Here is a 14,753-nt window from a genome sequence, read left to right on the forward strand (position 1 = left end):
TTCCATTCGAAAGCGATAACCTTATTGTCCTCATGTTTGCAGCTATCATACGCTGGTAGGCATTCTGACCAATGGAAACGTTCGTCGGTATGGGCATTGAACGATCAAAATCATTTCAACAACTTATCATCGACCGAATTCGTTACCTATAAAGTTCAGGTAAACTTCACCACCTAAAAATTTGTAATCAATCGGATCATCTTGTTAGGACTTAACCCACGAGCAAACAATCAAAAGTGTTCAAATCCTTATCCATCATCCAGAAAGCAATCGTTTTATAGCCCAATGCTTGATCTTGCGATTCAGCATAGGCCACCGGGTTTTACATCTAGCGCCGATTGGTCAATGTATGAACCAGGTTCCCATTGTTCCAATCCTCATCCCTCTTGATTTGATATTCTTTCAAAGAGCATCGAAAGTATTCAAGTAATATAAATTTTAAAAGTCCATGTAAACAAGTCTTAGATAAACAAGCACACTGAACTGTCAGAAAAGTGAGGTTATACATTTTCATACAATGCTCTATGTTTTTGACAGGTATATGAATGAATCATTTCAGCATCAGTGATGCCAGGTCTATTTAAACAGCCTGCAGTGAAAATATAAAAGTCTGCAGATTGCTACAAAAATCTTCAATAAATTTGACATAGAAATGTAGTATGTATATATTTGAAATGATCAAAAATGTTGAAGGCTTGTGTATAAATTGGCTGGCATAGGCTTTGTTCTGCTAAATATTTGTAATCTGCAAAACATCTGCAGTGAAAATGCAAAATCTGCAGATTTACTAATATATATGCAGATCTGGCATCCTTTTAGTATTCCCCACAGGAAATTCATCCAAATGGTGTAAAAATACGAGGAAACAAGGCAAGATAGGTATTCAGAATATGGGGTTAAATGAGCAACTTACACTATTTTTGATTTTTTCAATAGTTAGAGGTACCAAATCATCGCGGCAATAGGCAGTAACGAATTGGAGATAAAAAAGGAAGCATCCTATCATATAAATTTTTTTGACGAGAAAGGTCTATACTTTACAGTACCGTCATAACTGAATTCGAGTGTTCATTTTTGACAGTTTGCTTGTACTGTTTACATCGACTTATGCCGATTTCGTTTTTAGATCAGAGTTGCTCTAGGTCTGGTCGGAACTGTCACTTTTGCATGGATAGTGTAAACATTGGAGCGAACTTAGGGCGATTCGATTCTAAAACCGAAAACAGCATTAGAAGAATTCTTTGCGATTCGCTTCGAGCGAAGCTAGTCGTCCACGAAATGTTTTTAAGGCCGTGTAAACAGTACCCTTATGTTCTTAACTGACACAGTTAACCTCACTTTTCTTGACCGTTCACTAGTACTGTTAACATGGACTTAGAAAAAATTTGTGGATGACTAGCAAATCGCAAATAATTTTTATAAGTTCACGTAAACAGTACAAGCAATCTGTCAAAAATGAACACTCGCGTTCATTTGTGACGTCAGCGTAAAGTATTCAATTCAATTGTCAAGAAAAGTGAGTTTAACTGTGTCAGTGAAGATCCTAATTAAACGAAATGAAAAATATAAATATTCATCAATCAAAAGACAAATAATCTTGGACAGAAAAATATATACCTTCTATGCGGCAACACTTCTCCGGAAAAACAATCCAGGAAAAATGTGCTGAACGATACACATTCATTCATACCGTTTTCCCGTCTAGCTGCGAATAGGAACTGTGGACGAAAGTGAAACAAACATCAGACCTGCAATAAAAAGGATATCTTTGCCCATTTTCAAACCCATTCAGTTGTCCGGTCCAGAGCTGAACGGAAGCAGAATTGCTTTTGCCTGCAGGTCATTCGCTTCCATTCGTTCGTTACTTCCAACGCTCGGTCAGCAGAAGGCGGTTCGGTATACGAAATTTTCTCGACAAAAAAAAAGTCGACAGTCGATTGCTTAAAATCAAAGATTTCTCGTGTTTGCCGCCGGATTAACAGTCCGAAACAGGAAGTGGGCAAGTACACCTTAAACCAACAACCAATCTATAAATACTGTTGGATTATCTGGAACGGTGGCAGCACGTTGTATTCCGAATGTAGTTTCTTCTGATTTTTCGATCCCCAACCCAATGCATCATTCTTATCCTGATGGTTTCTAGGTAAGTGGGTACCTACCAGGCAAGACCCAACCGAGTTCGTGCTTGCCAATCGATCCACACAATTTGTCCCTGGTACGTGACGGAACTGCGTAAATTCGTCCGTCCAATTGCTCTCCTGGTGCCGGCGCATGTATATGTTCATTAGAAGCAGTACTTTCAATTGCACCCCCGGAAGCTTAGTTACAGGACTGTAGAATAGAGCAAAAAAAAAAACCGGAAATCCCACAAGTCACGAAGCCACCCACTTTTCAGTATGTGTACATATATTTAGACGAATGGTATCCCCGTAGGGGGGAGGGGGAGGGTCAGGTGAATTTTACCGGACAAAAAATATACCACTCATACGGGCAAAGTTCTTCGTTACACTGGACGGACTCTGTAGAGCACTAATTCAATAGTCTCTGGTGGTTAGAACGTGCACGGTTGGAAGTCGTCAATTGAAATTTTACCGCCTCCACTGAGAAGTAGGTAGTAACTAGAGGTACCTGTTAGGTCACTACAAGTTGAATGTTGGTAATTACACATACGCGTGGTTGAAAATCGCTAGAAGGGAAACTTTTCCGCTCTTACAGTTGACTGCAATCTCGGGGTGAAAACGAGTCTGATTCACTGTATGCAGCTAGAAGTGCTCTTTTAAGTTTGACGCCGTATGAATATTCGTTCTGTCTTATTGTAGGTTATGAGTGTACATATTCAATTATGGTGGAAATAAAGCTAATAAACTTCCTTCCAAACGGAACAGTTTCCGGAGCGACTATCAATCGAATAACTCCATGCCTTATACATATTTCCAATTATTGCATCAATTAGGCTTATCGGTGTTGATCGTACTCAACCTATTCGTGAACCGAATCATAATTAGATTCTGCTCTCTCCGCTTGATTGGTTGCCCTGGGATGTGGAGGGTGCGTGTCATTTAATTGGCTCTAAATATTTACTGCGCTAATTGGTGGCATACTTTATGCTGTTTAGATCGTATGTTTCCTAGTTTTTTTTGTTATTGTTTCATAATGCGCCATATTACATTCGCTAATGTTGAAATCAAATTTATACTGCGGCGGGACTCAATGAAATCAAATCAAATCATACTATAGTTGCCGTGAAATGTGCGGAGTGGCAGTGCGGAGTTTGTTGAACATAAAATAATATTGATTTGCGTTTCAACTTTGACGCAACAGTATCTGGCAGACCGACTTGGCCACCAAATAGGCGTAAAGTTCAAAACGGAAACACTACTTGTGTTCACAAACAAACCACTGGCCACGAGTGATGTCTCGCAAGCACAGAAGTTCTGATCGCTAATGGCATCACAGTGGAAGCAAACCATGTTCCGAATCATCTCATCTTCTTGAATCTCGTAGTTGTCAGTGTCGACCGATAGCCCTGATAGCAGCTGAATTGGTCTGAATTGTTTAAAGCCACGCGGTTAACTGCTTCAAGGACCCCTCACTAGAACATTTGAGGATTGCGGCTTGCAAGCAATTGCATTCAACAAAAAAAAATTAGTACTAGTGTACAATTCTTATGGGTTACACGTATGTCTATCTAACTCCGCTAGCGAATGACGGACCTCACTGGTAGCATGTCCGTAATAACCTACGTACTTGGAACTATTGAGAACCAGAGCTACAGGTCCAAAGCCCTGGTAAAGGAGGATGGTTGTGATGATCTGGGCCGCGGTCACCACGTAAAGCAACAAAGGTCATAACCCCAAGTCCAAGGCGTGAAACGACCCGTGCCGAGGGATGAGTGATCGAGGGGGTGAAAAAGATGCTCGATCGTTAACGGAGCCTGTGGGGTACCTGGGCAACCCCCACAGTAAGCGTCCCTTACCACGCTACTGCGGAGCTCTGTCGTGGCGGACCTTTCTTTCTCGCGCGACTCGTGGGATTAATGAGCGAAGTAAATAAAAATAAAAATAAACCAACGGAGGTGCCGAACCCCTTTGCTAAAGGTGGTTTGATGAGGTCTTCCCCCAGTGGGGAGAATAGTGGAGCGACGAGGACTGTATCCGACAGCACCAGTGACCCCCCAGCAGTGCTAGAAAATAGCTCTACTAACGCGCTGGACGGGCCACTAACCGCGATGCGTAGAGTGGTGGAGCAACTCGATAGTATAATCGAGTTCACAAACGCGAAGCAAAACATCAGCAAGGATCTGTAACAGAGCCTCCTGGTGCTCCGAAAAGCTGTTCGTGTCGCAAGACCGGAACAGCAGGCTTACGCCAAGAGGGTATAATGTCGAGAGAGAAGGACGACAGAGGAACCCAGACAGTGGCCTCCAAGAGAGAGGGAAGAGAGAAGGCCGACATAGGTACCCAGACAGGGGCCTTCGAGTTCTATGGAGCAGCCAAGTCGCTCGAAGCGGCGGCTGAGTTCCCCTCGAAAGAAAAAGGCAAGGGCAAGGGCAATCGTAAGACGGCGTCGAACGCGAAGCGCCCTAGGAAGTCGCCAGGCGAGGGTGCAAAAACCGACACCACACGGCGTGCAACCGTTAAGGCCAAACGCCGTCTGGCTGAGGTAAGCGAGGGCGAGAGTGACCTTGCTGAGCAGAGCGTTGGTACCAGCAACCCGGCGCGACCGGGGCAGGGGGCGTTAACCCCTGGACGCTGGTCACCAGGAAGAAGCCGGCACCGACACCGGACGTACCGCGGCCCGCGAGGATGGCCAAGGACAGAGGCGAGGCCTTGTGGTTAAAAACCGACAAGGACAAATACGCCGACGTCCTAAAGTCGATGAAGGCGGCCGAAAGCCTTTCGGCCCTTGGGCAAGATGTGCGTAGCGTGAGACGCACCAACACGGGAGAAATGCTTCTGGTGCTGAAGCGAGGCGCACAATCTAGAGTGGCATACAAGGCCTTGGCCCAAGAGGTCCTTGGTGAAGGCGCCTAAGTCTGGTCGCTAGGGGCGGAAATGACTCTCCAGTGCAAGCATCTGGACGAGTTCACGACCGCAGAAGATGTCGTCGCAGCCGTTAAGGAACAATGCGACGTCACAATCGAGCGGGCCTCTGTGCGATTTAGAGATGGACCCTCTGGCACCCAAGTAGCCTACCTCAGGCTACTGAAGGCGGATGCCAAAAAGGTAACCGAGAAAGGGAAGCTGAAGATCGGCTGGTCGGTATGCCCTATTAGCATACCCCAGCCGCCTTCAGTGGATAGGTGCTATCGGTGCCTTGAGTCCGGCCACAAAGCCTACGAGTGCAAGAACATAGACAGGAGCAAACTATGTCGTCGCTGCGGCGAGGAGGGGCATAAGGAGCGGGGCTGCACTAAGGCGCATAAATGCCTTATCTGCACCGCTAAGAAGCAAGCCCGTAATCATGCTATGGGGTGACCTTCGTGTCCTTCGGTGAGGCAAATAAGAAGAAGCCGTGAACGTCATACAGCTAAATCTTAACCATTGTGCAGCAACCCAACAGCTGTTGTGGCAGTCGGTCTCGGAGTCGACGACAGATGTCGCCCTCCTATCCGACCCGTACAACATCCCTGCCGGCAACGGAAATTTAGTGTCGGACGGGTCTGGGATGGTAGCAACCTGTACAACGGGACGGTTCCCTGTTCAAGAGGTAATACACTCCTCCGCCGAGGGTGTTGCGATTGCCAAGATCAATGGTGTGTTCTATTGTAGCTGCTACGCTCCACCAAGGTGGCCCATAGAACAGTTCAACCAGATGATCGACAGGCTCTCGTCAGACCTAGTGGGCCGGAAACCGGTAGTCATAGCGGGAGACTTCGACGCTTGGGCAGTAGAGTGGGGCAGCCGCTGTACAAATAGCAGGGGCCAAGCGCTACTGGAGGCGCTTGCGCGACTCGACGCTGTGTTAGCCAATAATGGCTCCGCTAGCACATTCCGTAGAAACGGGGTGGAGGCATGGATTGACGTAACAGCCCGGGTCTGGTTCCAGGCATGGAATGGAGGGTTGACGAAGGCTACACCCATAACGATCATTTAGCAATCCGCTTTAGGATCAACTATGGTGTGCAGCATCCGAGGGCGGGAGATCCCTGTCAGGTACGTGCTCACTTCGACAGCGAAGCTTTCACCGTGGCCCTGGGACTGGAGGCTAACACCGACAGTCTAAGCGGGGATACGCTGGTAGCTGTTCTATCACGCGCGTGCGGCGCCACTATGCCGAGGAAAACCCTGCCAAGAAACGGCAGACGCCCGGTATACTTGTGGACTGCCTCAGAGCTAGACGTAGGATGCAAAGAGCCCGCACCGAGGATGCAAGAGAGAACCGCCGTGAAGTGTTTCGAGCTGCGAAATTGACACTTAACAAGGCCATTAAAAGCAGCAAGAGAGCGTGTTTCGACAACCTGTGTGAGAGTGCCAGCGCGAATCCGTGGAGTGACGTCTACAGAATCGTGATGGCTAAGACCAAAGGGGGCTCTTCACCCCCAGAACGGTCTCCGGACCGGTTGGCGACGATTATCGAAGCACTCTTCCCGTCTCGAGCCACAAGCCCCTGGCCACCTGCACCACGAGACAGCGCGGGCGCGGCCGAAATGGTGGCTCCGGTGACGAATGAAGAACTACTCGCAGTGGCTAATTCCCTAACAATGAACAAAGCTCCAGGGCCGGATGGAGTTCCGAACAGCGCTGTCAAGGCAGCGATCATAGCGAACCCGAACATGTTCAGGCTAGCTATGCAGAGATGTCTTGACGAGTGCCGCTTCCCCGATAGATGGAAAAGGCAGAAATTGGTGTTGTTGCCGAAGCCCGGGAAGCCGCCAGGCGACCCATAGGCGTACAGACCAATCTGTCTGATCGACACGACTGGCAAATTGCTTGAGAGGATCAGCCTCAACAGGCTAACCCCGTACGCGGAAGGTACGGACGGCCTGTCAAGCAACCAGTTTGACTTTCGGAAGGGTAAGTTCGCGTTAGACGCTATCAACTCAGTGATAAAGACTGCCGAGATAGCGATTCAATGAAAAAGGCGAGGCATTCGATACTGTGCGTTAGTGACACTTGACGTGAAGAACGCATTCAACAGCGCAAGCTGGGATGCCATCGCGCTCTCGTTACACCGGCTTAGCCTACCGGTGGGTCTGTACCGGATCCTGGAAAGCTACTTCCAGAACCGCGTACTGCTATACGAGACCGATGACGGTCAGTAAAGGGTTCCGATTACCGCCGGAGTCCTGCAGGGCTCGATCTTAGGCCCGGTGCTATGGAACCTCATGTATGACGGGGTTCTGAGACCGAAGTTCCCTCCTGCGGTCAAGATCGTCGTAACCTTGGAGGTCTATGGGGAGTCAATCTCTGAGGTAGAACTAACTGCAGAACACGCGATCAACACGGTGGAGAAATGGATTCGCGCGAGAGACCTGGAGCTCGCTCAGCATAAGACGGAGCTAGTTATGGTCAACAACCGCAAGTCGGCACAACATGCAGTTATCCATGTGGGAGAAGTCATGATCACCTCACAGCGGAGTCTGAAGTCTCTCGGACTCATTATAGACGACAAGCTGACCTTCGGCAGCCACATCGACTGTACATGCAAGAGAGCATCGACTGCTGTTGCGGCACTATCGAGGATGATGTCCAACAGCTCAAAGGTGTGCGCCAGTAGACGTAGGCTTAAACAAAAAAAAAGGATGCTAAGAAAGCTATTTTCGTTCGCGTCCCTAATTTTATTAGATGATTCATCAACAGTGCCATGTTTGAAAATGAGCCACTTTGGCTATGCAATTATTTTTCCGTTCTTATTTGATTGCAAATAAGTAGTGGTCCTGATTCTATTGTTTTCAAAATTGCACATATTTTGTCGTATGTAACTTTAGATGTTCGTTGGGGTGATAGCATTGTAAGATAACACGTATCCGCCTGGTGATGCCAATCAAGCTGACATTTCTTTGGACTGAGCAAACTAATTTCAATGTTTGTTTAGTGCTTATCTGACTAAACCACAGAGCATTAAATGTGCGTGGGGAAAGCGCACAGTATTGTCTGAGTAGAATGATGACTTCAATCATGTTTAACATAAATTTTTGTTTTTGTGAAAAATGTAAACTTTTTCCGTGTATAATTTTCTTGTGCAGAAGTATATTGAAGACTCAATTTTATCGGGTGCGCGACGTTTGGCATAAATACGTTAAGCATACCTACATTAGGCATAAGTACGTTAGGCATAATAGACGTTAGGCATAATCGACGATTGGCATAATATACGTTAGGCATAATGTACGATTGGCATAATGTACGTTTGCCATAATGGACGATAGGCATAATTCACAAAAATAAAAAAATAATAGCAAAGCCTTTGGTAAGAGATTTCGCTTGTTTTTTCAGGCTAGAAAAAAAATGACGCTTTGCTATACCATACCTTCGCATAACTCTAGCGAGAGACTCCAAAATGAAAAATACCATGCGATATATTTAACACAAGGGTAGAGTTTTTTTTCTATTTTTCTGTAGACGAGATGAAGAAAATATCCTTTCAGTTTTGATACAAGCAAATTTTTAGCCTTTTAGATGTATTACAAATACAGTTGCATCCAAATATTAAAAAAAAGCAAAATAATGAACAGACTGTTGTAACGGCATTAAATTAGCAAGGGACTGGAAGGTGAAGTATATTTTTCAAGATTAAGAGTCATAGTACTCAAGAGAGAGCAAGGAGTTGCAGATCGGTTCCGACAGCATGAAATACAAAGTTACTTTACGCTCTTCCGGACATGCCGCAGGTGATTCGCATTTCTAATGCCAAAAGATCCTAACTCCTGCGGTAACAGACAAAGGGTTAAGTCGCCGGGAAACTCTAAGCTTGCTCATTGACCCTACTCCACGCTTTTCTAAACTTTCTTCCTTCAACTCCTTGCTCTTCCTTGTGTACTATGGCTCTTAATATTGAAAAATATACCTCACCTTCCAGTCCCTTGCTAATTAAATGCCGTTACAACATTTAACAAATTGACTCAATAGGTTGTTAACAAAAAAAAATGGAGAAAAATAATGAACAGACATTAAGTTTTCGATTGTTCATTATTAGGCTACGAATTCTACGTTTGTGACGATAAATTTTTCGTTTCGGTAACTCATCACAGTACAGGAATAAACTCTCTCTCACACATCACAGAGTTTCCGTAGCTCTATTTGTGATGGCCTTGAGAATACACTCATTGTGCTTAAGAATATGGGAGATAATCAATATAGAACCAGCAATATTCCTATATTCGTTGAATGAATAATAAAATGCATCATTCTTTCTTTCATGAGCTGTTCTTCTAGGTTATGAATTTTCTTCTTGGAAAATTACACCTTGCATGCATGAAGAACTAATCTAAGTTAATTCTTACATGCCCAACCTCTTTTCTTGCGGTCATAGGGTTCGAGAAACACGAAAAACTCGCTTTGAAAGGTGCTTCTTTCGCAGTGCTGGAAGCTGCTCAATATTTACTTCCGGTGCTCAACACAATTCTCCCAGAAAATTTTCAAAATTCTATATGCTAGGAAAAGATAGTCGAAGACGGTCCAAATTGATACGCGTTAGCAGTTTTCAATAATAATGGAAAATAATGAAGATATATCAAAATTTCATCTATCAACGCCAACTGTAAATATCACACTAACAGCAATAACTTCAGTTCTAAGTTCTAATAGTCCCAGTTACTGGTCTTCCTTGTTTTTGTGAGTAAATTCTACCTAAATCAAAAGTTTTAACAGTTTAAACCGTTGTTTAAAAACAACATGGACATGTGCTTTATTCATACCTTAATACAAAATAGACTGATTTTTAACAAGAGTATTTAGCCTATTTTAGAGATGTGCAATTTGTTCATTCGTTCTGCATCTTTTATTTGAGTGAAGATTTCTTGTGGTATATACAATAGAATAAAATGTTGATCGAGTTTTATCAGCTTCCAGAGTAATTCAAAAAATTTCAAACATTTGAGCTCTTACCACCCGAGGCTGTCACCACCGAAAAGTTATTTCCTTGAAGGATACTTCAATATGATAATTTATGCCTAACGTCCATTATGCCAATCGTCCATTATGCCTAACGTCCATCACGCCAAACGTCTTTATGCCTAACGTCCGTTATGCCAAACGTACGTATGCCAAACGTCCGTATGCCTAACGTATTTATGCCTAATGGGATACACCCAATTTTATCAACCTCCAATTTTGTCAGCTTTTTGACCCAATGTTCTCAGCATCATATGAAATTGATAGGACCAGACCAATCAAGTTGAATTCGAATAAATCCTTTCCTTAGCAAATTTTTCTTATCTTAGAGATCCAAAATATGAAAAAAATGTTTATTTTTTAGTTAAGCGCTGTCAGACCGTCTTAGGGGAAATTTAAACTAAATAATCAAAAAGGGTTATGAGGCTATATCTAGGGACTAAAGAAAAATATTTTGAGAGCTTCAGTTTTTTAAAAAGAAAGGTAAAGTTAGTCAATGTCCACGTTTTATCCACCTAAAATTCACCAATGTGCTGATAAAACGGGTCTTCACTGTAATAATTCCCCTTAATTCTTTCTCAGTTAGTTTTTCTGTATAAAACTCGGTTATAGAAAAAGTTTTTGTTTTGAAAAAAGCTTCAAGCAAAATTTTCTACGCCCTTTTAAAAATTGCGTCAAATGATCTCATTGTCTGCAGAAACCGTTAAGCCTTTCATGCCGGTGAAACACGCAAAGTTTCATCGGAATCGAAGATTTTAATGATTCTCGGACGAATCTTCGTCGAATTCCTCATGTGGTAAAATCGATAATAAATTACAACACAACAAAAATTGTATAATATTCATGCAACACTCTAGAACTAAAGGTTCACTGCTTAATTTCCCGGTTTCTAGTTTCGATTTCTGAGCTTTTGTTTACTGTTAACCCTTTCAAGCTCAACTTTTTCCTAATGCATTTAGGGTTTCAGAACTATTTTTCTTTGGAAACGGTGGAGTCAAGGACGACGACAAACCTTTTTTTCGTAAAGCTTAGAGCTTCTCTCGCAGTGCTAGAAGCTGTTCAATTTATACCTTCCAATGCTCAATAAAATTCTCCTAGAATATTTATAATGGTCCAATTGTGCGGAAAACGTAGTCGAAGACAGTCTAAATTGATAGATTTTGTCAGTTTTCAATGATATTGCAAAATAACGAAGATATATGAAAATTTCATTTTTCCTCTTCAGAGCAAACTGTCCCTGGCAGCACTGCTCATCAGAGTCCAATCGCACTAATTGCGATAACTTCAGTTCTAAAGCTGCTGATATTTGTACTTGTTGGTGCTCAAATGAATAGTAATAGCCACATTTATTAGCCTTACTTGTTATTGTGAGCAAATTTTACACAAATCAAAAGTTATAGCTATTTTAAAATGTTGTTTATAAACAACATGGGCATGACTTTTGTGTGCATGCGAATTTGAAGAGTGGCGCGAATTCAACAGACAAGCACACTTAATTTTTTCTGCCTTGTTCTTGTTCTTCAAGTAAAGTTAACTTCTTTGTGGCTATTCTATATTCATTCAAAGATAACCTTATCGGGGACCTATAACCTCTCATTCAATGTAAGCCACAATATTAGTACAATAAACCTTTGCTGACAGGAAATCCGATTTTAACAAATAAAATCCCACTGAGTGACGGTATCAGTTTGGCACATTTCCAACAATCCAACATCCGCTTATATCATCCATCAATCAATCCATCATTCCAACTGATTTGCTCTGGGATATGACGCTAAGGGATAATTTTTCATATTCTCTGTCAGATACAACGAGAAAAAAAATCGGATTCAGTGAAATAAGGAATGGTTGTGACAACTGACGAAAGCGAAAGTACCTTCCTGGAAAAATAACACCAAATTGATGCCATCACTTGATATCACCGGAATCCCCGTCCCCCCGATGGATTCTATATATGACAAAAGCTGCGGGATAGGAAATATTTGCGAACAAATGATACTCATCCATAACTCAAACTGCTATTAATAAATGTTTGATTTTTGATTTCTGCCATTCCGAAGCAACGGCTCTGTCGTTCCCACCGGGATCAGCTTCTATGCGGATGTCTGACAGCTTTGTGTTTTGATTCATCCTCCTTCAACTACTACTACTACTCACCGATCCGAATGATATCGGGCAGAGCACCAGTGGGCATCGGGGCCTGTAACAGGCAGCATCCGAAAACGACCATTCCCAGGAGTGTAGTAATTTGCTTCATGATTCAGATTCCACTTTCTAAAATCACAATTTTCCCACCCTGCTAGAACACTGGGTGCAGAACACACTCACACACTACCTCACCACGACCCTCGTATTCCGAGCCCTCTACTTCCGCCCCCTCACGAAAATCACACACGATTGCCTTCAGCAGGGCAAAAAAACAGGATATTAATCACTTCCACTACATGACCTCTCGAACGGGGACAGAGAAACCATTTCACGAGAACTCTATACTTCCCGGAACAATCCGATTTTCTCCGCAACAAAATCAATCCTACGGTGCTGAGACCTAACCGAAACGTCAGAAAGTGAAAAAATCACACGCTTTTTGACACTTTACATTCCTGGCACATTACACTTGTTCGGCTGCTTGCTTGCTGCTAGTTCTTCGCAGCCTCCCGACGAAAAAACGCACTAATTTGTGCCACAAACACTGGCGTACGCACGTACCAAAACACACACACACACACACACAAACACCCTCTCTCTGTCTCTATCTGTTACAAATGGTAAGATGAAAAACCACCGAACAACATGGACGAACGAACGGTTTCCCCGGTTGTTAGCACACGATTATCCTACCACGGCCGTTTATCTCCGACTGAGGATGCTGCGAGTGGTCCATGTTGACAAAAGTCAGATTTTCGATGGTTGTGCTTCACACCAATACAGCTCCGCAGGACGCCCACCGGGGGGGATATGAATGGGAGAGCTTTGGCGCTCTCTGTTTACGTTCTCTCGCTCGCCAGGAGCGAGGAGGATCCACCATCTCGGTGCAGCTGGTATGTGTGTACTGTACATCGGAACAAAACGTACTCATGCGCATTTTCTCAGATCCATGTGCTTTTTTACTCCTGCTGGACTCTGTAGCTCAGTGTTTACAACAACACTTCGAGCTGATAAGGATTGTTTATCCACGGAAATGGTAGTGTGTGGGTATGCACTTAATGTGGTTTGAGTGAGATAGGGATTCTGCTTGGGTGTTGTTAGGGGATATTCTGTCATGAAACTGGCGTTAGGGACCATTCATAAATTACGTAACGCAAAAATTGCCCAAAATTGACTCCCCCTCCCCCTATGTAACAAACTGTCACAAATTTCTCCATCCCCCCCTCCCCTGTTACGTAACAAATTCCAAGAAAAAAAAATTTTTCTTCGATGAAAGCATGTTACGTAACGATCTAGTTAACACCCCCTCCCCCCTATGTCACAACTTGTCACAACTTGTCGTACCCCCTTCCCCCCCCTAAATGCGTTACGTAATTTATGAATGGTCCCTTATCTAGAATCATGTTTGGGCAGGGAAAGCTTTCGATGTTGAACTTTTCGGTATTTGGGGTTTTATGGGGACGCACGGTCCGCAGTGAATCGACGGATAATTTTAGCTAACTGGGGAAATGAATAGAATAGGTAATATCAATAAATCCTTTGCTACTGTCTTAAATTATTATTGTTATTTCTTTATTAGAGGTCCTTACCTTTTTTACGACCTAAGAAAAAAAAATCCGCTGTTCGCTACAATCAAATATTGCTAGTGCTTATCTGGAGCTTCTGATATGGACTATTCAACCGGTTGAGTCAACATTAAACGAGTTTGTTCGGCGTTAGCGTTGGCTCTTTATTCAGTGGTCCTTCGCTGTTGACTAGGGATGTGCGCTTTTCTCCTTTGATGGAATTTCTTCTGTCGGTTTTACTCTCCTTGTCGTGTTATCTGTACAGGAGAGCAATGCTCGTACGGGTTATCCTCCACAGCGAGAGTGCCTGGTATCTTCGGATTCTTTGCGGTTAACTGAAGAAGTGAAACTCTACGCCTAAAAAAACGACAATACTGTTCACAAACGCAAAAAATGTACAGTTTAATGTGAAGCGCGCAGAATAGTGATGGGTATTAGGTTTAGCCACAAAAAAGCACTTTTAGGTGTTTGTCAGTCAATTAGTCGTATTTTTTCAATCAGTGCTAAATTGCGACGAGTAACATAAGGAATGAAAAAGTGCATACACGACTCTCTTTCACTCATTAGACAAAAAAGGCAAGTAATCGCTTTGATTCAAATTTCTGTCTGGTATCAGCGTTCGTGTTGCTCTTGAAGTCTATCCCCAGATCAGTAAAAATCTCTGGGCCAAAGCTGTATCAGAGGAGGCAATCCGGGTTAGGAGTTACAAGGACTAAAAAGTACCATGATAATTATAATGCAATTTCGTAACAGCTCGACAAAAGCGCTATAAAAGGGCCGTGGAAGTACCACCCAGGTAACATAAAAGTGCTATAAAAATAAAACATTCAAATACTTTTCAAATACCACAGAAATGCTGTAAAATACAATCAACAATTAACAAAAATATTATATATTCAATTAAATGCATGCCGGATAACCTTACATGGACAATAAAAATGCCATGTAATAATTATAGGAACACCATCAAAATACCGTAAAAACC

General features: G+C 43.3%; 1 protein-coding gene across 3 annotated transcripts in view; it reads right to left on the minus strand.

Moving 5' to 3' along the window:
• The window catches only part of LOC131685733 (glutamate receptor ionotropic, kainate 2), a 245,096-nt gene extending 232,181 nt beyond the window's left edge, over window positions 1–12,915 (minus strand). For all 3 annotated transcript variants that reach the window (XM_058969655.1, XM_058969664.1, XM_058969647.1), the window contains exon 1: window positions 12,213–12,915. In XM_058969655.1, the coding sequence (XP_058825638.1) occupies window positions 12,213–12,312 (100 nt within the window). In that variant the 5' untranslated portion in view covers window positions 12,313–12,915. The remainder of the gene's footprint in view (window positions 1–12,212) is intronic.
• Between the last annotated feature and the right edge of the window lie 1,838 nt (window positions 12,916–14,753).

This window comes from Topomyia yanbarensis, chromosome 1 (assembly GCF_030247195.1).
Source record: "Topomyia yanbarensis strain Yona2022 chromosome 1, ASM3024719v1, whole genome shotgun sequence".
Taxonomy (NCBI): Eukaryota; Metazoa; Arthropoda; class Insecta; order Diptera; family Culicidae; genus Topomyia; species Topomyia yanbarensis.